Here is a 25,133-nt window from a genome sequence, read left to right on the forward strand (position 1 = left end):
ACTGAGGGGGTGAGGTGAGGGGTAGAGAGATAGATTTGTGTGTCGTCAGCAGAGAGATGGTAATTGAAGCCATGGGAATTTATCAACTGGCCAAAGGAGGAGGTGTAGATGGAGAAAAGAAGGGGTCCGAGGACAGAACCTTGAGGGACCCCAACAGAGAGTGAAGAGGAGGTGGCAGCGTTATTGGTAACATTGTAGGAGCACTGTGATAGGTAGGATGAGAACCAGGAGAGAACGGAGTCTCTGAGGCCAAGAGAGTGTAGTTTTTTGAGGAGGAGGGGGTGGTCAACCGTGTCAAAAGCCGCAGAGAGGTCGAGGAGTAGGAGTAATGTGTAGTGTCCATTGGTTTTGGTGGTTAGTAGGTTGTTGGTGAGTTTGAGTAGGGCAGTTTTAGTGGAGGCGGAAGCCAGACTGTAGAGGATCGAGGAGGTTGTTGTCGGTGAGGTGGGAGCTCAGGCGATTGTAGACTAAGCGCTCTAGGAGTTTAGAGGTAAATGGCAGCAGGGAGATGGGTCTTAAGTTGTTCAAGTCGGTGGGGTCCAGGGAGGGTTTTTTAAGTATGGGAGTGATGTGCGCGTGCTTTAGAGGGGAGGGTAAGGTGCCAGTGGAGAGGGAAAGATTGAAGATGTGAGTGAGGGAGCGTAGGATGGAAGAAGAGGGTGACCGTAGGAGTTGTGAGGGGAAAGGGTCCAGGGGGCAGGTGGTGAGGCGGGCTTCAGAGAAGACCTTGGTGACCCCTTCAGTAGTAGCGAGGTCGAATGAGTGGAGTGTTGAGGGGGTTTTGGTGTGAGGGATGCTAGGTGGGGAGGAAGTCTAAGCAGTGGCGATGTCCCTACGAATTGCTTCAATTTTGCTTTTGAAGTGGTTAGCAATCTCGTAGGCGGTGAGTGCGGTGTTAGGTGGACTCATGATACAAACATACTCCCAAAAAGGGGCCAAGAAAAGAAAAACATAATTATAAACAAAGTGCCTGCCACGTATGTATGTTGATCACTCAGCACATAATTACAGTAACTGCAATATACATTAATCAAAGAAACGTCAGCGAGTTTCGCCTGTGCATTTGGCTTCTTCAGGACCATAACTTGAATATCAGGGAAATTAGTGCTACTGCATGTAAAAATATACAAAATAAGTATACAGACAAGCACATAGAAATACATATAATAAACAAAGAATATATATTTATATAGGCTTACGTGGAGATGGCGGATCAGCGGCAAGGAAGTCTGGAGAGCAAGCACAGGGGGCCAGAGCACGAGGTGGACCAAAAGAGGCTAAATAAGGTGTGAAAAGATCCTACAATGGGAAATATATTAGACTCCACCAGCAGGTAGCACAGACATCCCAAAAATGCACGAATAAAGCAGTTATCATTTGAATTGGCCAGTACTCACAATAGTCCTACAAGCTGTCTACTTCCAGCAGGGACACCCCACATATACACCAATGAAAAAAAAATCATAAGTGGGGGCTTGTTGAAACATTGGAAGGCCATATAAGATGTAACTACAAAATGATGGAAGCTAAAAGAAAATGAGGAAGAAGAAGGAGAAGAATTCCTTTTATAATGCTTTGTCCACGAACCAATAATAAAAAGTGACAAAAAAAAGAATAAAACAAGGAGAAGGGGAAGGGGAAGGAGAAGGAGAGGGGGAAAGGGAAGGGGAAGGAGAGGGGGAAGGAGAAGAGAGAAGGAGAGGGGGAAGGAGAAGGAGAATGGGAAGGAGAAGAGAGAAGGGGAAGGAGAAGAGAGAAGGGGAAGGAGAAGGAGAAGGGGAAGGAGAAGGAAGGGGAAGGAGAAGGAGAAGGAGAAGGAGAAGAGAGAAGGGGAAGGAGAAGGAAAAGGGGAACGAGAAGGAAGGGGAAGGGAAGGGGAAGGAGAAGAGAGAAGGAGAGGGGGAAGGAGAAGGAGAAGAGAGAAGGAGAGGGGGAAAGGGAAGGGGAAGGAGAGGGGGAAGGAGAAGGGGAAGAGAGAAGGGGAAGGAGAAGAGAGAAGGGGAAGGAGAAGGAGAAGGGGAAGGAGAAGGAAGGGGAAGGAGAAGGAAGGGGAAGGAGAAGAGAGAAGGAGAGGGGGAAGGAGAAGGAGAAGGGGAAGGAGAAGAGAGAAGGGGAAGGAGAAGAGAGAAGGGGAAGGAGAAGAGAGAAGGGGAAGGAGAAGGAGAAGGGGAAGGAGAAGGAAGGGGAAGGAGAAGGAGAAGGGGAAGGGGAAGGAGAAGAGAGAAGGAGAGGGGGAAGGAGAAGGAGAAGGGGAAGGAGAAGAGAGAAGGGGAAGGAGAAGAGAGAAGGGGAAGGAGAAGAGAGAAGGGGAAGGAGAAGGAGAAGGGGAAGGAGAAGGAAGGGGAAGGAGAAGGAGAAGGAGAAGGGGAAGGGGAAGGAGAAGAGAGAAGGGGAAGGAGAAGGAAAAGGGGAAGGAGAAGGAAGGGGAAGGGAAGGGGAAGGAGAGGGGGAAGGGGAAGGAGAAGAAGAGGGGGAAGGAGAAGGGGAAGGGGAAGGAGAAGGAGAGGGGGAATGAGAAGGAGGAGAGGGGGAATGAGAAGGAGGAGAGGGGGAAGGAGAAGGAGAAGAAGAGGAAGAAGAATTCCTTTTATAATGTTTTGTCCACTAACCAATAATAAAAAATGACAAAAAAAAAAAGAATAAAACAATTTCAATGAATTTTATTTACAATTCAAATGTTTATAACTACCAAATTATAATAAAAGGACTCAAGTCACAAAGGTGTTATTGATTAAATCTTAAGAGACCATTAATGAGACGACTTTCAGCTTTGTGTTCCTACAACACGGCAGACGGTCCTGCAGGACTTCCAACATTTTATATAAGAATAAAGCTCTAGCTGGTACAAATGTCTTCATGTACAATGTGAATGCAGACCGGACGTGTTTTCCTTTTAATAACCCTTCAGAAGTTTTATTATATTTCTCTTCAATTAGAACAAATTTAAACAGACAAAAAGAAATATTATGAGGAATCAGACAGAGATTACGTCTCTCACTCTTGTGGGTCGGTCCATCCACTGACCATGAATGCACTTTTTGTACTCTTCATGTATAATGTGTAGGCACACCGTACATGTTATACTTTTTTTTTTTTTTTAATGTCTTCAGAAAGATGATGATATCAGAACAATAATTGTATTGTTATTCTATGGTGATAAACCTAATTAGAGAAAAAAAGTATTATAAAATTATAAATATGAGGAATCTGACGAAAATTAAATTTTTTACTCTTGTGGGTCTATCAGACCATCCACTGACCATGAATGCACTTTTGGGGATTTTCCTTCTGATCTATCTGATGACTCTTTTCACAAACCTTCTTATATTTTTCTTGGTCCTCACTGTCCACCATCTGCACAACCCAATGTATTTTTTTCTTGCCAACTTGGCATTTCTGGACATGTCCTATTCATCAGTGACCGCACCAAGGATGCTCTATAACTTGGCCACAAAGAGCCAATCAATATCCTTTCCTGCCTGTATAGCCCAAGTCTTTTTCTACGTCTCCTTTACTGGCTCAGAACTTTTCTTGCTCTCGGCTATGTCCTACGACCGCTACATTGCCGTCTGCCGCCCTTTACATTACAAACTAATGATGTCTTGGAGGGTCTGTGCTTGTATGGCCTCCATGGTCTGGGTTGTAGGATGTTCTGTCTCTTTGGTTCATACTTTATTTTTGCTCAGGTTGTCCTTCTGCAGAACATCTTCCATCCACAACTTCTTTTGTAACCTTCCACACTTATATCAGATTACATGTACTGACCCCTTCATAAACATGGCGGTCATATTCTTAGCAGGAGCTAGTCTTGGGTTGGGAGTCATTATTTTGACCTTTCTTCCATATGTCTATATTCTTAGTACCATCCTCAGAATCCGTAGCAAGACTGGAAAGAGGAAAGCATTCTCCACCTGCACCTCACACCTCACCGTGGTCTCCATCTTTTATGGCTCTTTAATTTTTATATACTTTGTCCCAACTTCCAGCAATATGTTGTACTTAAACAAACTGTTTACAGTCATAACTGCCCTCATTAACCCATTGCTGAATCCTCTGATCTACAGCCTGAGGAACAAAGATCTCATGGAGGCACTTATGAGGTCTTATTATCACCTAAAATTAATTCAGGCTTCCTGATGAAAATAAAAATGTAAAATTTGGTACTTTTCTGCTTCTCTGCAATTTTCAGTTGACTAATAATTTCAGTAATGTCTTTAATAAAATAAATAAAGTCAGCCGCTAGTAGCTGCATTCAGCCCTTTCATGACCCGGGGTCATTGTATCCTGGATTCCAAGGTCACATTTAACAGTTTCAGTATACATTGCTTATCTTCAAAAAAAAAATTATCAATGACTATTTCATCTGCCAAAATGTTTTAAGATGTTTATTTATACGACAGAAAAGGCTTTAACCTGGCACACAGCTTCATAAAAATCCAAAATATCAGCTTTTTTGTTAAAAGCTGACAACCATTAGGTTGAAATTAGGTGAATACGATATCCACAGTTGCTACATTTTGAGAAACGTTTCATGCGAATGGTTTGAAATCATCAATAGCTTTCCATTCGACATTCTGCCATTAAGTCTGTTTTTAGCCGCTTTAAAACTTAGTCAGAGATTTCCAGGCTCTTGCCGATTGGTGGCTGTAAATGTACACTCACCGGCCACTTTATTAGGTACGCCTGTTCAGTTGCTTGGTAACAGAAATTGCTAGTCAGCCAATCATGTGGCAGCAACTCAATCCATTTAGGCATCTATATGTGGTGAAGATGACTTTCTGAAGTTCAAATCAAGCATCGGAATGGGGAAGAAAGGGGATGTAAGTGATTTTGAATATGACATGGTTGCTGGTGCCAGACGGGCTGGTCTGAGGATTTAAAAAAAAAACTGCTGATCTTCCTGGGATTTTCATTCACAACCATCTCTAGGGTTTACAGAGAATGGTCCAAAAAAGAGAAAATATCAAGTGAGAGGCAGTTGTGTGCAGGAAAATGCCTTGTTGAGGTCAGAGGTCAGAGGAGAATGGGCAGACTGATTCCAGATGATAGAAAGGCAACAGTAACTCAAAAAAGAACTCATTGTAAACAAGGTGTGCAGAATACCATCTCTGAACGTACAACAGATCCAATCTTGAAGCAGATGGGCTACAGCAGCAGAAGACCACACTGGTTGTCACTCCTGTCAGCCAAGAACAGGAAACGGAGGCGACAATTCACACAGGCTCACCAAAATTGGATAATAGAAGATTGGAGAAACGTTGCCTGGTCTGATGAGTCTGGATTTCAGCTGCGACATTCAGATGGTAGGGTCAGAATTTGGTGTAAACAACATGAAAGCATGGATCCATCCTGCCTTGTATCAACGGTTCAGGCTGGTGGGGGTGTCATGGTGTGGGGGATCCATCCTGCCTTGTATCAATGGTTCAGGCTGGTGGTGGGGGTGTCATGGTGTGGGGGATCCATCCTGCCTTGTATCAATGGTTCAGGCTGGTGGTGGTGGTGTCATGGTGGGGTGGATCCATCCTGCCTTGTATCAACGGTTCAGCCTGGTGGTGGTGGTGTCATGGTGTGGTGGATCCATCCTGCCTTGTATCAATGGTTCAGGCTGGTGGTGTCATGGTGTAGTGGATCCATCTGTCACATACATGACCGGAACTGGAATAGAGAGAGGGCTTCCCTTACGACTAAGTGCAGTGCGCCCCTGGAGGTGGAAACAGGAGGTGCAGTGCCCAAAGAAGCACGGGTTGCCAGTGGTGTTGCTGCTTGGTGACGCCTGATGAGATGGAACCCGTGGGTGCTCCAGATGCAGAAGGAGTTTCTCCAGAGGACACGTGGGTTCTGGTGGATAAGTAGAGTAGTCAGTAGCCAGACCCAATACAGAACAGTAGACAAGAGCAAGGTCAGGGTCAAGCCGGGATCATTCACAGAGAGGCAGACAGGAGCAAGTTGAGGATCAAGCCGGGGTCATCCACGGAGCATCAGACAGGAGCGAGGTCAGGATCAAGCCGGGATCATACACAGAGCAGCAGACAGGAGTGAGGTCAGGATCAAGCCGGGATCATACACAGAGCAGCAGACAGGAGCAAAGTCAGGATCAAGCCAGGGTCATACATGGAGAGGAGCGAGGTCAGGATCATGCCAGAGTCATACACAGAGCAGCAGACAGGAGTGAGGTCAGGATCAAGCCAGGGTCATACATGGAGCTGCAGACAGGAGCAAGGTCAGTATCAAGCCGGGGTCATACATGGAGAGGAGCGAGGTCAAGATCAAGCTGGAGTCATACATGGAGCAGCAGACAGGAGCGAGGTCAGGATCAAGCTGGAGTCATACATGGAGCAGCAGACAGGAGCAAGGTCAGGATCATGCCGGGGTCATACATGGAGCTGCAGACAGGAGCAAGGTCAGGATCAAGCTGGGGTAGAGAGCCAGGAAGAAAGCCAAAGCAAGGACAGGGTCAAGCCGGGTCAGTAACAGGTAATTAGCAGTATACACAAAAACACCGGAACAGGGGGCTGATGGTAATCCAGCAATTATTGAGCAGAGCTGCAGTCCTTATAAAGGCCACTGAGTGTCAGTAATTATTTCGCGAATTGCCACAGCCATATTGGGCATTGGAGCATTTGCCAGGGCTTCTTTGTCTTTTCTCCTGACACCATCCTGACTTGTATCCACGGTTCAGGCTGGTGCTGGTGGTGTCATGGTGTGGTGGCTCCATCCTGCCTTGTATCAACGGTTCATGGATGTGCAGCCAAATTTATGCCATGAAGAATGAAGGAAAAAGGGGATCCAACCCAGGACTAGGTGGACTAGGTGGACCTCATAAAGTGTGAGTGTATATTTGATGAGCAACTCTTCTGTAAGAAATAAGACGGAGGGGTTTGTTGAGTAAAGCGAACGAGACCTTTAAGAATGTTTTTTGGAGAAGAGCGTGAATGACGTTGTGTCAGGAATGGACTCACCAATGGTGGTGGGACTCACCTGCCTTGTGGGCTGCAGTTCCAAAGCTGGCCAGCGGGTGCTCTTAGCAGCCAGAATCTCACTCCTGCAATCAAGCCATCACCTGAGGCTGATTGCAGGAGGTGTATTTAAGCAGGACTAGGCCTGCAATCAGTGCCTTGGTGTATTGTTTCCCATGTGCCCCTGTACCTGGTATCCTGTGTTCCTGCATATCTGCCTACCTGATTTGTTGCTGACCCTGCTTTGATCCTGATCTCTGCTGACCATCTCCTGTTTAACCCCTGGCTTGCCTGACCATCCTTCTGCTTGGTCCTCTGTACCGCGCTGCCCGTGAGTTACTGAACCCGGCTTGTGACCCTGACCATTCTCTGCCTGCTCCTCCGGTACCTCGCTGCCCGCACGTTGCTGACCTGGCCTGCCTGACTACGCCTTATGCTACCCAGACGATCCATCCATCCATCCCGCACGGATCTGTCCCTGTTACCAGGTCTACCAGCCTCTTCACGTCAGGCTCCTTTTCCCGCACACCTCTGACAACGCTCTCTACCATTGCCGGACGTACTCAGGGGTCGCGACCTGGTCTCAGTCTGCTCCAAGTCCATCCCCACCATCAGGGGCCCTGGTGAATAAGCAGATTGGAACTTAGACCCCACGCCCTCAGGAACCCCATGCTGTGGGCTGCTAGAGACGCCGCCAGGCGGTGCTTAACAGTACCAAACGGCCTGCCTGACCATTCCACCTCTCCAGCCCTGACTACGCCTGTGTTCCCACACATCTCTGGTCATACCCGGATCCCTGACGCGTTGTATATTCTGATCCCAAGTTTGGATACTTTCGGGTGGTGCCCAGTTGAATTCAACCTCTGAATCATGAATGGGGGTATGCTGGTTTGAATGATGCTAAACAAACAATGGAATAATACCACCTATAAAAATCTTTTCTGAGGCCAGAATATTTCAGGAGGTTCTGGCAGTAGCCATCCATATGCCTTGCCAATCTTCCAGCGGAGGGAGCCCAGATGAGATTCCCTGCGGTTTCGTAGTAGTAAGAGGTTTGGCAGACAATACAGAGGTGCTGACCAGGGATATAAGACCCCATGTGGGTCCGATCTACATTTGTTTTTATATTTGGCGAGCAGAAGAATGGTTAGATAGCTGAAGGTTAGTTATATAAAAGGAAAGATCTCAGCAATCTGCGACCTGGAAAGGACTTTCATGTGACACCGCTTTGCTAGGCGACACCATGTGGGAGATGAATGAAGAGCGATCATGCAACCCTGAACCCAAACTAAATTTTTATCCTTTTATTCGCACAACTAGAGCTTCCTTTTGGTGGTATGTAATCCCCACTGTGTCTTACATTGTTTGCTAAATTAACAAAAATTATGAAAAAAAAACATGTTATTCTTAGTTTCTGTTACAAAATTGCGCAAATAAATAATTGTTCTTCATAAATTTAGGTCAAGATGTATTCTGCTACATGTCTTTGGTGAAAATAACCCAAATCAGTATTAATTATAATTATTTAGTCTGTAGAAAAGTTATCGAGTTCACAAACTATGGGATATATCTAAAACTCGATCAATCCTGAACTACAGACGGCTGATCTAATTTCTTGAGGCCCAAAAATGCCAGGACTGTACAGATATCCCCCAAATGTCAGATATCCCCCAAATGTCAGGACAGTACAGATATCCCCCAAATGTCAGGACAGTACAGATATCCCCCAAATGTCAGGACAGTACAGATATCCCCCAAATGTCAGGACGGTACAGATATCCCCCAAATGTCAGGACAGTACAGATATCCCCCAAATGTCAGGACGGTACAGATATCCCCCAAATGTCAGGACAGTACAGATATCCCCCAAATGTCAGGATGGTACAGATATCCCCCAAATGTCAGGACAGTACAGATATCCCCCAAATGTCAGGACGGTACAGATATCCCCCAAATGTCAGGACGGTACAGATATCCCCCAAATATCAGGACAGGACAGATATCCCCCAAATATCAGGACAGGACAGATATCCCCCAAATGTCAGATATCCCCCAAATGTCAGATATCCCCCAAATGTCAAGACAGTACAGATATCCCCCAAATGTCAGGACAGTACAGATATCCTCCAAATGTCAGGACAGTACAGATATCCTCCAAATGTCAGATATCCCCCAAATGTCAGATATCCCCCAAATGTCAAGACAGTATAGATATCCCCCAAATGTCAGGACAGTACAGATATCCCCCAAATGTCAGGATGGTACAGATATCCCCCAAATGTCAGGACGGTACAGATATCCCCCAAATGTCAGAACGGTACAGATATCCCCCAAATGTCAGGACAGTACAGATATCCCCCCAAATGTCAGGACAGTACAGATATCCCCAAATGTCAGGACGGTACAGATATCCTCCAAATGTCAGGACGGTACAGATATCCCCCAAATGTCAGGACAGTACAGATATCCCCCAAATGTCAGGACGGTACAGATATCCCCCAAATGTCAGGACGGTACAGATATCCCCCAAATGTCAGGACTAGAGATGAGCGAAGAAATGAAAAATTCGATTCGACTGATTCGGCGAATTCGTGGACAATATTCGATTCGAGTCGAATAAATTCGCTGTGAATTTAACTTAAAAAAGGGTGTTTCTAGGCTTCAGAGAGACTTAATATTAGTGCAGAACACTGTACCTTTAATTTAAATGCCCTTGGAGTCTGCTGGGGAAGAGAAATAATACTGTCTGTCAGTATGACATGCAGATGAGTGCCGTCGATCTTAGAATCACTGCACACTTCACTCCTTTGGCCAGTCACGGGGCCAAAACCAGTGTTTGGAGCCACAGTGTGGCGGTGGAGGCAGCAGCAATGGGAGGCCATACAGCAACCTATGACAAAATGGAAACCAGCAGGAGCGTGAGGAGACCTGAAAGTGGCACATGGCAGAGTGGGAGCAATGGGAGGCGGTACAGGGACCCAGGTCACACTGTGGGCCCAGCAGCAGCGTGACCAGGCGGTACGGGGGCCCATGGCCGATATGGGGCTTGGTGGCACCTATGGAAGGCCTGTAATCTGCCAGCAACCTATGACAAAATGGACAACCGCAGGAGTGTGAGGAGATTTCAAAGTGGCACATGGCAGAGTGGAAGCAATGGGAGGCCGTACAGGGACCCAGGTCACACTGTGGGCTCAGCAGCAGCGTGACCAGGAGGTACGGGGGCCCATGGTCGATATGGGGCCTGGCGGCACCTATGGAAGGCCGCTAATCTGCCAGCAACCTATGACAAAATGGAAAACCGCAGGAGTGTAAGGAGACCTCAAAGTGGCACATGGCAGAGTGGAAGCAATGGGAGGCCGTACAGGGACCCAGGTCACACTGTGGGACCAGCAGCAGCGTGACCAGGAGGTACGGGGGCCCATGGCCGATATGGGGCCTGGCGGCACCTATGGAAGGCCGCTAATCTGCCAGCACCCTATGACAAAATGGAACCCTGGGCTGGGGCAGGCAGAACCGCCGTATCTTTATCACGTTTTTCACAGGCCACCGAATGGCGACGCTGCATATGCTGACGCAACGCTGTAGTCCCAACATGGGCCCCCTGGCCACGCTTGACTTTCTGGCCACATAGTCGACATACGGCTACGTTTACTTCCTCGGGCGGCTTGACGAAAACTTGCCACACCGCCGAGTAGGAAACTTTGCACCCGCTACTCCTCACTGGCTGACTGCTACTTCCTCCGTGCACACCGGCACCACTACTGGCTGTGGTGGTAGGCTGCAGTGGAGCTGCTGCTCTACTCCGTGGCCGTTTGCCTCCACTGACACAGCTGCGACCCTGCTGCCTCCTGGCAGCAGCAATGGGAGGCCGTACAGGGACCCAGGTCACACTGTGGGCCCAGCAGCAGCGTGACCAGGAGGTACGGGGGCCCATGGCCGATATGGGGCCTGGCGGCACCTATGGGAGGCCGCTAATCTGCCAGCAACCTATGACAAAATGGACAACCGCAGGAGTGTGAGGAGATTTCAAAGAGGTACATGGCAGAGTGGAAGCAATGGGAGGCCGTACAGGGACCCAGGTCACACTGTGGGACCAGCATCAGCGTGAACAGGCGGTACGGGGGCCCATGGCCGATTTGACCTCATTCATCCCATAGTCCTGCCGACTCACGAATAGCGTGGCCTCCTCAAAGGGCCTGAGCAAGCGCAGGTGTCACACATGAGCTGCCAATGGCTGACATCTAAGTTACACAGGGAGTACCTTTATCCGCTTTTAACATCAGGAAATCTGTGATGGCCTTTAGCTGTTCGTAAAGGCGGTCTAACATATGTAGGGTTGAATTACACCTTGTTGCAACGTCACAGCATGAGGAGTCGGTACGGGGGCCCATGGCAGATTACATGTCTGGCAGCAGCAATGGGAGGCCCGTAATCTGCCAGCACCCTATGTCAAAAAATTCAACACACCAGCAGTGTGAGGAGACCTGAAAGTGGCACATGGCAGAGTGTGGCGATGGAGACAGCAGCAATGGGAGGCCGTACAGGGACCCATGAGAGACTCTGGACCTAGCAGCAGCATGAGGAGGCGGTATATAGGGGCCTATGGCAGATTAGGGGCCTGGCAGCAGCTATGGGAGGCCCGTAATCTGCCAGCACCCTATGTCAAAAAATTAAACACACCAGCAGTGTGAGGAGACCTGAAAGTGGCACATGGCAGAGTGTGGCGATGGAGACAGCAGCAATGGGAGGCCGTACAGGGACCCATGAGAGACTCTGGACTTGGCAGCAGCATGAGGAGGCGGTATATAGGGGCCCATGGCAGATTAGGGGCCTGGCAGCAGCTATGTGAGGCCCGTTATCTTGCAGCACCCTATGTCAAAAAATTAAACACACCAGCAGTGTGAAGAGACCTGAAAGTGGCACATGGCAGCAGAGTGTGGCGATGGAGACAGCAGCAATGGGAGGCCGTACAGGGACCCATGAGAGACTCTGGACTTGGCAGCAGCATGAGGAGGCGGTATATAGGGGCCCATGGCAGATTAGGGGCCTGGCAGCAGCTATGTGAGGCCCGTAATCTGCCTGCACCCTATGTCAAAAAATTAAACACACCAGCAGTGTGAAGAGACCTGAAAGTGGCACATGGCAGCAGAGTGTGGCGATGGAGACAGCAGCAATGGGAGGCCGTACAGGGACCCATGAGAGACTCTGGACTTGGCAGCAGCATGAGGAGGCGGTATATAGGGGCCTATGGCAGATTAGGGGCCTGGCAGCAGCTATGTGAGGCCCGTAATCTGCCTGCACCCTATGTCAAAAAATTTAACACACCAGCAGTGTGAAGAGACCTGAAAGTGGCACATGGCAGCAGAGTGTGGCGATGGAGACAGCAGCAATGGGAGGCCGTACAGGGACCCATGAGAGACTCTAGACTTGGCAGCAGCATGAGGAGGCGGTATATAGGGGCCCATGGCAGATTAGGGGCCTGGCAGCAGCTATGTGAGGCCCGTAATCTGCCTGCACCCTATGTCAAAAAATTTAACACACCAGCAGTGTGAAGAGACCTGAAAGTGGCACATGGCAGCAGAGTGTGGCGATGGAGACAGCAGCAATGGGAGGCCGTACAGGGACCCATGAGAGACTCTAGACTTGGCAGCAGCATGAGGAGGCGGTATATAGGGGCCCATGGCAGATTAGGGGCCTGGCAGCAGCTATGTGAGGCCCGTAATCTGCCTGCACCCTATGTCAAAAAATTTAACACACCAGCAGTGTGAAGAGACCTGAAAGTGGCACATGGCAGCAGAGTGTGGCGATGGAGACAGCAGCAATGGGAGGCCGTACAGGGACCCATGAGAGACTCTAGACTTGGCAGCAGCATGAGGAGGCGGTATATAGGGGCCCATGGCAGATTAGGGGCCTGGCAGCAGCTATGTGAGGCCCGTAATCTGCCTGCACCCTATGTCAAAAAATTAAACACACCAGCAGTGTGAAGAGACCTGAAAGTGGCACATGGCAGCAGAGTGTGGCGATGGAGACAGCAGCAATGGGAGGCCGTACAGGGACCCATGACAGACTCTGGACCTGGCAGCAGCATGAGGAGGCGGTATATAGGGGCCTATGGCAGATTAGGGGCCTGGCAGCAGCTATGGGAGGCCCGTAATCTGCCAGCACCCTATGACAAAAAATGGAACACACCAGCAGTGTGAGGAGACGTGAAAGTGGCACATGTTTGGGGCATGATTCATGGCGGATTTAGTCAGTTGTGTCAGGAACTGGTGGTTTGAAATCCAGACTAATCCACGCCTGATTCATTTTCACAAACGTGAGTCTCTCCACACTTTGGGTGGACAGTCGTGTCCTCCGCGGAGTTACAATACCTCCTGCCGCACTAAACACGCGCTCCGATGCCACGCTACTGGCCGGGCATGACAGCCTTTCAAGGGCAAATTCAGCTAGTTGGGGCCAAAGGTCAAGTTTCGTTGCCCAGTAGTCAAGGGGATTGTCTACCTCGGTTGGCAGGGTGCTGTCCAAGTAGGCCCAAGCCTGTTGTTTGAGCTCCTGCTCCAGGTCCACCTGATGCTGCTGCTGCTGTGGCTGGTTAGTAGTTTCCTCACTGCGCTGGTGAAGAAAGCTACTCATCATCGACTGCAGACTGAGGCAGCCGCTGCTGGTGGAGCTGCCACTGCTCCTACCACCCCACCCCTCCCCTGCTGCCATGCCAGCGGAACGCGAGCGCACAGGGCCCACAGTGTCTGAGGATGGACGTTGGCGCACAAAGGCAGAGACCAACTGACTACATAGGTGGTTTTTATAGTACGTAATTTTGGCCTCCCTCTCAGCAGGTGTGAAAAAGGCCACCATTTTGGACCGGTAGCGAGGGTCCAACAAGGTGGACAGCCAAAAGTCATCCCTCTGTCTGATGGTTATTATTCGGCTGTCGCTACGCAAGCAACCGAGCATGCTATGGGCCATTTGTGCCAAGGAATGTGAGGGACTCCCTGCCTCCATCTCCACAGCATACTGCCACGGTGCGTCTGGGTCCTCTGTCTCCTCCTCCTCCTCCTCTACCAGATGCTCCTGCTCCTCCACTCCTGTCCGCTGAGTGGAAAAACCACCCATTTCACTCAATAATTCCTGAGCACAAATGTCCTCCTCTACCTCCTCCTCTTCTTCCTGTCCTGCCCCCACAGGGGTCATGTGGCGTTGAGATCTGTGCGCCACGTCTACCGCACCCTGACCAGCCATTGTTAACAGCATTTGTTCCAGGACGTGCAACAGAGGAATGACGTCGTTCATCCCATAGTCCTGCCGACTCACGAATAGCGTGGCCTCCTCAAAGGGCCTGAGCAAGCGGCAGGTGTCACGCATGAGCTGCCAATGGCTGACATCTAAGTTACACAGGGGAGTACCTTTATCCGCTTGTAACATCAGGAAATCGGTGATGGCCTTTCGCTGCTCGTAAAGGCGGTCTAACATGTGTAGGGTTGAATTCCACCTTGTTGCAACGTCGCAGATCAGGCGATGCTGTGGAATTCCGTTCTGCCGCTGCAGCTCAATGAGGGTGTTCTTTGCGGTGTAGGAATGGCTGAAATGCATGCACAGTTTACGTGACATTTTAAGGATGTCTTGCAGTGGGATGGTGGATTTTAGGAACCGCTTGACAACCAGATTGAACACGTGAGCCATGCATGGCGCATGGCACAACCTTCCTTGACGCAGAGCAGACACCATGTTCTTTCCGTTGTCAGTCAACATGGTTCCGATTTTTAGTTTGCGCGGAGACAGCCATCTGTCGATTTCTCTGTTCATTACACTCAGCAGTTCCTCCCCTGTGTGACTACGTTCGCCAAGGCATACCAGGTGCAGCACAGCGTGACACCGTTGCGCCCTGCACATGTGATATGCCGGTCGGGTAATGGGACTTGGCACGGGGGTGGCGGCTGAGGACACGGCGGAAAAAGAGGTGGTAGAGGCGGACATGCTTGCTGGACCAAGGACGTGCAAACGTGGAGGCAAAAGCGGCGTGACCTGTCCAAGTTGCTGGTGCGGCTGTGCCGGCACCACGTTCACCCAGTGGGCCGTAAATGACATGTACTGTCCCTGACCGTAGTTACAGCTCCACACGTCGGCGCTGCCGTGCACTTTGGCAGAGACCGACATGCTCAAAGACTGGCCCACCATCTCTTCTACATGTGAATGCAGGGCTGGCACTGCCTTTTGGGCAAAGAAATGACGGCTTGGCACTCTCCACCGCGGCGCGGCACAAGCCATCATTTCTCGGAAAGGTGCTGAGTCCACCAGTTGGAAAGGGAGGGACTGCAGCACCAGCAACTTGGACAGGAGGACGTTCAGCTTTTGCACCGTCGGGTGCGTGCTCGCAAACTGTTGTCTCTTGGATACGGATTCCAAGAAAGACTGTTGACGGAATCCGAGAAGAGGAGTAGCAGGAGAAGGAGCATCTGAACGAGCGGAAGATGCCAACGAGCGACAACTCCCCTCAGCAGAGGTGTTGGAGCCTTGACTGGCTGATAGAGGGCGATTGACGACGTCGGGTGACGGAGCAAGTAACGGAGCGGGTGATGGAGCGGGGGCTGGGGCAGGCAGAACCGCCGTATCTTTATCACGGTTTTCCCAGGCCACCGAATGGTGACGCTGCATATGCTGACGCAACGCTGTAGTCCCAACATGGGCCCCCTGGCCACGCTTGCATTTCTGGCCACATAGTCGACATACGGCTACGTTTACTTCCTCGGGCGGCTTGAGGAAAAATTGCCACACCACCGAGTAGGAAACTTTGCCCCCGCTACTCTTCACTGGCTGACTGCTACTTCCTCCGTGCGCACCGGCACCACTACTGGCCGTGGTGGTAGGCTGCAGTGGAGCTGGTGCTCTACTCCGTGGACGTTTGGCTCCACTGACACTGATGCGACCCTGCTGCTGTCTCCTGGGCAACCCACCGACTGTTTTGCTCGCTGCCAAGCTGCCACCCTCTTCTCCTGATGATGCGGAAGAAATTGCCTGATGACGACGAGGCTGCCAAGTGCGATCAACCTCCTCATCATCAAGTAGGGTCTCCGCCTCACTACTAGCCCCCTCGGCTGCGTCTGGGTCAGGAGACAGACCTGTCTCTAGACCGGCTACCGAGCCACTCTCCTCGCCAGTACTTGTTCGCTTGGCTGCTGAAAAGGCCGATGTCTCCCCCCGTTCCTGACCGCCCTCTGTTAGCTCTTCCTCACTGTACAGTGGGGCTGAGCCCACAGCATGCGATATTTCGCTTGGTGAGGGAACAGCAAAGGACAGGGGCAGGTAGAGGACACGTGATTTCAGTGGGCTTGCTCCCGGGCCATGCCAACTAACGGTTGTGTCTGACGTACCCACCGACCGTTGGCTGTAGGTGTCAGAGGTGACCTGGGAAGAGGAAGACGACCGAGCCAACCAATCAATGACGGCAGGGTTGTCGGTGGAGACACGACCGCTGGATGACACCGGGAGCACTGGCCTCTGGCTGCGAATACTGCTGCCTCGACCCCTTCCTCTGCTGCCACGTCTGCTCGCTCCTAAAACATTGCCTCCTCTGCCACTCCTCTGCATGTTGTCTGACATACTATTTAATTCAACGATTAGGTGTCCCTGAGTAACAATTCTCTGGCACTCAGTAACAATTCTGTCTGTCCCTGAGTATGAATTCTGTGGCCCTGAGTAACAATTCTGTGTCTGTGCGAGTAACAATTCTGTGTCTGTGCGAGTAACAATTCTGTGTCTGTGCAAGTAACAATTTTGTGTCTGTGCGAGTAACAATTCTCTGGCACTCAGTAACAATTCTGTCTGTCCCTGAGTAACAATTCTCTGGCACTCAGTAACAATTCTGTCTGTCCCTGAGTAACAATTCTCTGGCACTCAGTAACAATTCTGTCTGTCCCTGAGTATGAATTCTGTGGCCCTGAGTAACAATTCTGTGTCTGTGCGAGTAACAATTCTGTGTCTGTGCAAGTAACAATTTTGTGTCTGTGCGAGTAACAATTCTCTGGCACTCAGTAACAATTCTGTCTGTCCCTGAGTAACAATTCTCTGGCACTCAGTAACAATTCTGTCTGTCCCTGAGTAACAATTCTCTGGCACTCAGTAACAATTCTGTGTCTGTGCGAGTAACAATTCTGTGTCTGTGCAAGTAACAATTTTGTGTCTGTGCGAGTAACAATTCTCTGGCACTCAGTAACAATTCTGTCTGTCCCTGAGTAACAATTCTCTGGCACTCAGTAACAATTCTGTCTGTCCCTGAGTAACAATTCTCTGGCACTCAGTAACAATTCTGTCTGTCCCTGAGTATGAATTCTGTGGCCCTGAGTAACAATTCTGTGTCTGTGCGAGTAACAATTCTGTGTCTGTGCAAGTAACAATTTTGTGTCTGTGCGAGTAACAATTCTCTGGCACTCAGTAACAATTCTGTCTGTCCCTGAGTAACAATTCTCTGGCACTCAGTAACAATTCTGTCTGTCCCTGAGTAACAATTCTCTGGCACTCAGTAACAATTCTGTGTCTGTGCGAGTAACAATTCTGTGTCTGTGCAAGTAACAATTTTGTGTCTGTGCGAGTAACAATTCTCTGGCACTCAGTAACAATTCTGTCTGTCCCTGAGTAACAATTCTCTGGCACTCAGTAACAATTCTGTCTGTCCCTGAGTAACAATTCTCTGGCACTCAGTAACAATTCTGTCTGTCCCTGAGTATGAATTCTGTGGCCCTGAGTAACAATTCTGTGTCTGTGCGAGTAACAATTCTGTGTCTGTGCAAGTAACAATTTTGTGTCTGTGCGAGTAACAATTCTCTGGCACTCAGTAACAATTCTGTCTGTCCCTGAGTAACAATTCTCTGGCACTCAGTAACAATTCTGTCTGTCCCTGAGTAACAATTCTCTGGCACTCAGTAACAATTCTGTCTGTCCCTGAGTAACAATTCTCTGGCACTCAGTAACAATTCTGTGTCTGTGCGAGTAACAATTCTGTGTCTGTGCAAGTAACAATTTTGTGTCTGTGCGAGTAACAATTCTCTGGCACTCAGTAACAATTCTGTCTGTCCCTGAGTAACAATTCTCTGGCACTCAGTAACAATTCTGTCTGTCCCTGAGTAACAATTCTCTGGCACTCAGTAACAATTCTGTCTGTCCCTGAGTATGAATTCTGTGGCCCTGAGTAACAATTCTGTGTCTGTGCGAGTAACAATTCTGTGTCTGTGCAAGTAACAATTTTGTGTCTGTGCGAGTAACAATTCTCTGGCACTCAGTAACAATTCTGTCTGTCCCTGAGTAACAATTCTCTGGCACTCAGTAACAATTCTGTCTGTCCCTGAGTAACAATTCTCTGGCACTCAGTAACAATTCTGTCTGTCCCTGAGTATGAATTCTGTGGCCCTGAGTAACAATTCTGTGTCTGTGCGAGTAACAATTCTGTGTCTGTGCGAGTAACAATTCTGTGTCTGTGCAAGTAACAATTTTGTGTCTGTTCGAGTAACAATTCTCTGGCACTCAGTAACAATTCTGTCTGTCCCTGAGTAACAATTCTCTGGCACTCAGTAACAATTCTGTCTGTCCCTGAGTAACAATTCTCTGGCACTCAGTAACAATTCTGTCTGTCCCTGAGTATGAATTCTGTGGCCCTGAGTAACAATTCTGTGTCTGTGCGAGTAACAATTCTGTGTCTGTGCAAGTAACAATTTTGTGTCTGTGCGAGTAACAATTCTCTGGCACTCAGTAACAATTCTGTCTGTCCCTGAGTAACAATTCTCTGGCACTCAGTAACAATTCTGTCTGTCCCTGAGTAACAATTCTCTGGCACTCAGTAACAATTCTGTCTGTCCCTGAGTAACAATTCTCTGGCACTCAGTAACAATTCTGTCTGTCCCTGAGTATGAATTCTGTGGCCCTGAGTAACAATTCTGTCTGTGCGAGTAACAATTCTGTGTCTGTGCAAGTAACAATTTTGTGTCTGTGCGAGTAACAATTCTCTGGCACTCAGTAACAATTCTGTCTGTCCCTGAGTAACAATTCTCTGGCACTCAGTAACAATTCTGTCTGTCCCTGAGTAACAATTCTCTGGCACTCAGTAACAATTCTGTCTGTCCCTGAGTAACAATTCTGTCTGTCCCTGAGTATGAATTCTGTGGCCCTGAGTAAGAATTCTCTGGCACTCAGTAACAATTCTGTCTGTCCCTGAGTAACAATTCTCTGGCACTAAGTGAAAATTCTGTCTGTCCCTGAGTATGAATTCTGTGGCCCTAACTAGCGTTTCTTTGTCCCTAAATAACGATTCTGTGGCCCTCATTAACAAGTCTGTGTCCCTGAGTAATGGTTCTCTGTCCCTGAGTAACTTCTCTCTGTCCCCAATTCTCGTTTCTGTGGCCCTAACTCTGTCCCTGTCCCTAGTACAGAGCGGTCTGCCTCTGTTCAATGACTGCAGGCAAATGAAGATTTCCAAAATGGCCGCTATATATACCTCGACCATTACACAGTGCTGGCTGGCTGGCTGCTGATTGGCTGATGCGATCACATGTCGTTGAGGAATGCATTATGGGGCAGCGCGCCTTGTCTGCGCGCCTTCCCCGACATCCCCGCTCCGTCGCCGCACATGTCAGCCGCCATTTTCGGAAAAATTTCGATTCGCGCGTCCGAATTAGGCTGTTTTTCGGATTCGGCACGAATCGAAATTTTTCCGATATTCGACTCGAATTCCACTTCGGATACTTCGATTCGCTCATCTCTAGTCAGGACAGGACAAATCCCAGAAGGAGAAGAAGCAGGAGAAGGGGAGAAGAAGAAGACGTGTTCCTTTTATAAAGTTTTGTCCACTAACTAATAAAAAGTGACAATAAAAAGAATAAAACAATTTCCGTGCATTTTATTTACAATTCAAATGTTTATAACTACCAAATTATAATAAAAGGACTCAAGTCACAAAGGTATTATAGATTAAATCTTAAGAGACCATTAATGAGACGACTTTCAGCTTTGTGTTCCTACAACACGGCAGACGGTCCTGCAGGACTTCCATCATTTATATAAGAATAAAGCTCTAGCTGGTACAAATGTCTTCATGTACAATGTGAATGCAGACCGGACGTGTTTTCCTTTTAATAACCCTTCAGAAGTATAATTATATTTCTCTTCAATTAGAACAAATATTAAACAGACAAAAAGAAATATTATGAGGAATCAGACAGAGATTACGTCTCTTACTCTTGTGGGTCGGTCCATCCACTGACCATGAATGCACTTTTTGTACTCTTCATGTATAATGTGTACCGCACATGTTATACTTTTTTTTTTAATGTCTTCAGAAAGATGATGATATCAGAACAATAATTGTATTGTCATTCTATTGTGATAAACTTAATCAGAGAAAAACAATTATTATAAAATTATAAACAATATGAGGAATCTGACAGAGATTTCCTCTTTTACCCTCGTAGGTCTATCAGACCATCCACTGACCATGAAGGCACTTTTTGGGCTTTTCCTTCTGATCTATCTGATGACTCTTATCACAAACCTTCTTATATTTTTCTTGGTCCTCACTGACCACCATCTGCACAACCCAATGTATTTTTTTCTTGCCAACTTGGCATTTCTGGACATGTCCTATTCATCAGTGACCGCACCAAGGATGCTCTATGACTTGGTCACAAAGAGCCGATCAATATCCATTCCTGCCTGTATAGCCCAAGTCTTTTTCTACGTCTCCTTTACTGGCTCAGAACTTTTCTTACTCTCGGCTATGTCCTACGACCGCTACATTGCCATCTGCCGCCCCCTACATTACACACTAATGATGTCTTGGAGGGAATGTACTCATATGGCCTCCATGGTCTGGGTTGCAGGATGTTCTGTCTCTTTGGTTCACGCTTTATTTTTGCTCAGGTTGTCCTTCTGCAGAACATCTTCCATCCACAACTTCTTTTGTGACCTTCCACACTTATATCAGATTACATGTACTGACCCCTTCATAAACATGGCGGTCATATTCTTATCAGGAGCTACTTTTGGATTAGGAGTCGTTCTTTTGACCTTTCTTCCATATGTCTATATTTTTAGTACCATCCTCAGAATCCATAGTAAGACTGGAAAGAGGAAAGCATTCTCCACCTGCACCTCACACCTCACCGTGGTCTCCATCTTTTATGGCTCTTTAATTTTTATATACTTTGTCCCATCTTCCAGCAATATGTTGTACTTAAACAAACTGTTTACAGTCATAACTGCCCTCATTAACCCATTGCTGAATCCTCTGATCTACAGCCTGAGGAACAAAGATCTCATGGAGGCGCTTGTGAGGTCTTATTATCACCTAAAATTAATTCAGGCTTCCTGATGAAAATAAAAATGTAAAATTTGGTACTTTTCTGCTTCTCTGCAATTTTCAGTTGACTAATAATTTCAGTAATGTCTTTAATAAAATAAATAAAGTCAGCCGCTAGTAGCTGCATTTAGCCCTTTCATGACCCGGGGTCATTGTATCCTGGATTCCGAGGCCACATTTAGCAGTTTCAGTATACATTGCTTATCTTCAAAAAAAAAAAAATTATCAATGACTATTTCATCTGCCAAAATGTTTTAAGATGTTTATTTATACGACAGAGAAGGCTTTAACCTGGTACACAGCTTCATAAAAATCCAGCTCAGGTTTGTTTGTTAAAAGCTGACAACCGTTGGGTTGTAATTAGGTGAATACGATATCCACAGTTGCTACATTTTGAGAAACGTTTCATGCGAATGGTTTGAAATCATCAATAGCTTTCCATTTGACATTCTGCCATTAAGTCCGTTTTTAGCCGCTTTAAAACTTAGCCAGAGATTTCCAGGCTCTTGCCGATTGGTGGCTGTAAATGTACACTCACCGGCCACTTTATTAGGTACGCCTGTTCAGTTGCTTGGTAACAGAAATTGCTAATCAGCCAATCATGTGGCAGCAACTCAGTCCATTTAGGCATCTATATGTGGTGAAGATGACTTTCTGAAGTTCAAATCAAGCATTGGAATGGGGAAGAAAGGGGATTTAAGTGATTTTGAATATGACATGGTTGTTGGTGCCAGACGGGCTGGTCTGAGGATTTAAAAAAAAAACTGCTAATCTCCTAGGATTTTCATTCACAACCATCTCTAGGGTTTACAGAGAATGGTCCAAAAAAGAGAAAATATCAAGTGAGCGGCAGTTGTGTGCAGGAAAATGTCTTGTTGAGGTCAGAGGTCAGAGGAGAATGGGCAGACTGGTCCAGATGATAGAAAGACAACAGGAACTCAAATAAGAACTCATTACAAACAAGGTGTGCAGAATAGTACAACAAAAACAGCACTCAACTCCCTCTACCAAAACCCCTTAAAGTCACTTAACATTCCTTCCCCTGAAGTACATAAGTAAATAAAATAATAATAAGCAAACTTGACTGAAATAAATAAAAATAAAGTGTCCCGTACACCTAGAGTCCAAATAAAGTCCAAATTAAAATCCAAAAAATTCTTGCAGGTGATTTCACAATAAATCTTTATCCCCGAATAAGATTGATGGTATACTCCAGAAGATCTTCTTATACCTCAAAGAATAAATCTAAAAATAGTGTATTATCCCAGGTATTATAATAAAGTGCCACACGTGTCACATGCAGACAAACTAAGGTGCCACAGCAATCGTGAAATATCAGGACTCCAACAACTCAATTAGTAACTCCACTGCACACAATATAAAAAGTGCATAATTACCCTAACATAGATGAAATCAGCATAGGATCCATAATAAAGATGAGATTGCCTCCAAACATTGTTCTACCATCTTCTCCAAACACTTCCCATAGACCTCCTCTGCTGCCACGTCCACCAATGTCTTCAATCATGCAACAGCAGATTCACGCAGGTTCACCAAAATTGGATAATAGAAGATTGGAGAAATGTTGCCTGGTCTGATGAGTCTGGATTTCAGCTGCTACATTCAGATGGTCGGGTCAGAATGCGGTGTAAACAACATGAAAGCATGGATCCATCCTGCCTTGTATCCATGGTTCAGGCTGGTGGTGGTGGTGTCATGGTGTGGTGGATCCATCCTGCCTTGTATCAATGGTTCAGGCTGGTGGTGGTGGTGTCACGGTGTGGTGGATCCATCCTGCCTTGTATCAATGGTTCAGGCTGGTGGTGGTGGTGTCATGGTGTGGGGGATCCATCCTGCCTTGTATCCATGGTTCAGGCTGGTGGTGGTGGTGTCATGGTGAGGTGGATCCATCCTGCCTTGTATCCATGGTTCAGGCTGGTGGTGGTGGTGTCATGGTGTGGTGGATCCATCCTGCCTTGTATCAACGGTTCAGGCTGGTGGTGGTGTCATGGTGTGGTGGATCCATCGTGCCTTGTATCAACGGTTCAGGCTGGTGGTGGTGTCATGGTGTGGTGGATCCATCCTGCCTTGTATCAACGGTTCAGGCTGGTGGTGGTGTCATGGTGTGGTGGATCCATCCTGCCTTGTATCAACGGTTCAGGCTGGTGGTGGTGTCATGGTGTGGTGGATCCATCCTGCCTTGTATCAACGGTTCAGGCTGGTGGTGGTGTCATGGTGTGGTGGATCCATCCTGCCTTGTATCAACGGTTCAGGCTGGTGGTGGTGTCATGGTGTGGTGGATCCATCCTGCCTTGTATCAACGGTTCAGGCTGGTGGTGGTGGTGTCATGGTGTGGTGGATCCATCCTGCCTTGTATCAACGGTTCAGGCTGGTGGTGTCATGGTGTGGGGGATCCATCCTGCCTTGTATCAACGGTTCAGGCTGGTGGTGGTGGTGTCATGGTGTGGGGGATCCATCCTGCCTTGTATCAATGGTTCAGGCTGGTGGTGGTGGTGTCATGGTGTGGGGGATCCATCCTGCCTTGTATCAATGGTTCAGGCTGGTGGTGGTGGTGTCATGGTGTGTGGGATCCATCCTGCCTTGTATCAATGGTTCAGGCTGGTGGTGGTGGTGTCATGGTGTGGGGGATCCATCCTGCCTTGTATCAATGGTTCAGGCTGGTGGTGGTGGTGTCATGGTGTGGTGGATCCATCTGTCACGAACATGACCGGAGGCTGGAATAAAGAGAGGGCTTCCCTTACGACTAAGTGCTGTGCGCCCCTGGAGGTGTAAACAGGGGGTGCAGTGCCCAAAGAAGCACGGGTTGCCAATGGTGTTGCTGCTTGGTGACACCTGATGAGACGGAACCCATGGGTGCTCCAGGTGCTGAAGGAGTTTCTCCAGAGGACACGTGGATTCTGGTGGATGAGTAGAGTAGTCAGTAGCCAGAACCAGGATTAATACGGAACAGCAAAAAGGAGCAAGGTCAGGGTCAAGCCGGGATCATTCGCAGAGCGGCACAGAGGAGCGAGGTCAGGATCAAGCAGGGGTCATACACGGAGCAGCAGACAGGAGCAAGGTCAGGATCAAGCTGGGGTCATACATGGAGCAGCAGACAGGAGCAAGGTCAGGATCAAGCTGGGGTCATACATGGAGCAGCAGACAGGAGCAAGGTCAGGATCAAGCTGGGGTCATACACGGAGCAGCAGACAGGAGCAAGGTCAGGATCAAGCTGGGGTCATACATGGAGCAGCAGACAGGAGCAAGGTCAGGATCAAGCTGGGGTCATACAGCAGCATCCAGGAGCAAGGTCAGGATCAAGCCACGGTCATACACAGAGCAGCAGACAAGAGCAAGGTCAGGATCAAGCTGGGGTCATACATGGAGCAGCAGACAGGAGCAAGGTCTGGATCAAGCTGGGGTCATACATGGAGCAGCAGACAGGAGCAAGGTCAGGATCAAGCTGGGGTCATACATGGAGCAGCAGACAGGAGCAAGGTCAGGATCAAGCTGGGGTCATACATGGAGCAGCAGACAGGACCAAGGTCAGGATCAAGCTGGGGTAGAGAGCCAGGAAGAGAGCCGAAGCAAGACCAGGGTCAAGCCGGTTTGGCAACGGGTAATCAGCAGTATATACAGGAACACAGGTACAGGGGGCTGACAGTAATCCAGCAATTATTGAGCAGAGCTGCAGTCCATATAAAGGCCACTGAGTATCAGTAATTATCACGCCCTGCATGTGCCGGTGCACTTTCGCAAATTGGCGCGGCTATATTGAGCATTGGCGCATTTGCTAGGGCTTCCTCGTCTTTTCTCCTGACACCATCCTGACTTGT

The 25,133-nt window shown here is 48.3% G+C and overlaps 2 protein-coding genes across 2 annotated transcripts; both read left to right on the top strand.

The window, feature by feature from the left end:
- The first annotated feature begins 3,198 nt into the window (after positions 1-3,198).
- On the top strand, positions 3,199-4,137 carry LOC149434054 (olfactory receptor 1G1-like). The gene has a single exon (XM_089664146.1). It carries the CDS (start codon positions 3,199-3,201, stop codon positions 4,135-4,137), a length of 939 nt encoding a protein of 312 aa, XP_089520272.1.
- Positions 4,138-20,367: 16,230 nt separating this feature from the next.
- LOC149434055 (olfactory receptor 1G1-like) lies at positions 20,368-21,309 on the top strand. Its single transcript, XM_089664147.1, has one exon. The coding sequence runs from the start codon at positions 20,371-20,373 to the stop codon at positions 21,307-21,309; it is 939 nt and encodes a 312-aa protein (XP_089520273.1). The 5' UTR covers positions 20,368-20,370.
- The last annotated feature ends 3,824 nt before the right edge of the window (positions 21,310-25,133 follow it).

This window comes from Staurois parvus, unplaced genomic scaffold (genome assembly GCF_062004578.1).
Source record: "Staurois parvus isolate SC_StPar_1 unplaced genomic scaffold, SC_StPar_1.0 ptg001842l, whole genome shotgun sequence".
In the NCBI taxonomy this organism is placed as follows: Eukaryota; Metazoa; Chordata; class Amphibia; order Anura; family Ranidae; genus Staurois; species Staurois parvus.

Bases quoted from the DNA above. Each gene is read 5' to 3' on its own strand.
- LOC149434054 (XM_089664146.1), top strand. From the start codon at position 3,199: ATGAGGAATCTGACGAAAATTAAATTTTTTACTCTTGTGGGTCTATCA.
- LOC149434055 (XM_089664147.1), top strand. From the start codon at position 20,371: ATGAGGAATCTGACAGAGATTTCCTCTTTTACCCTCGTAGGTCTATCA.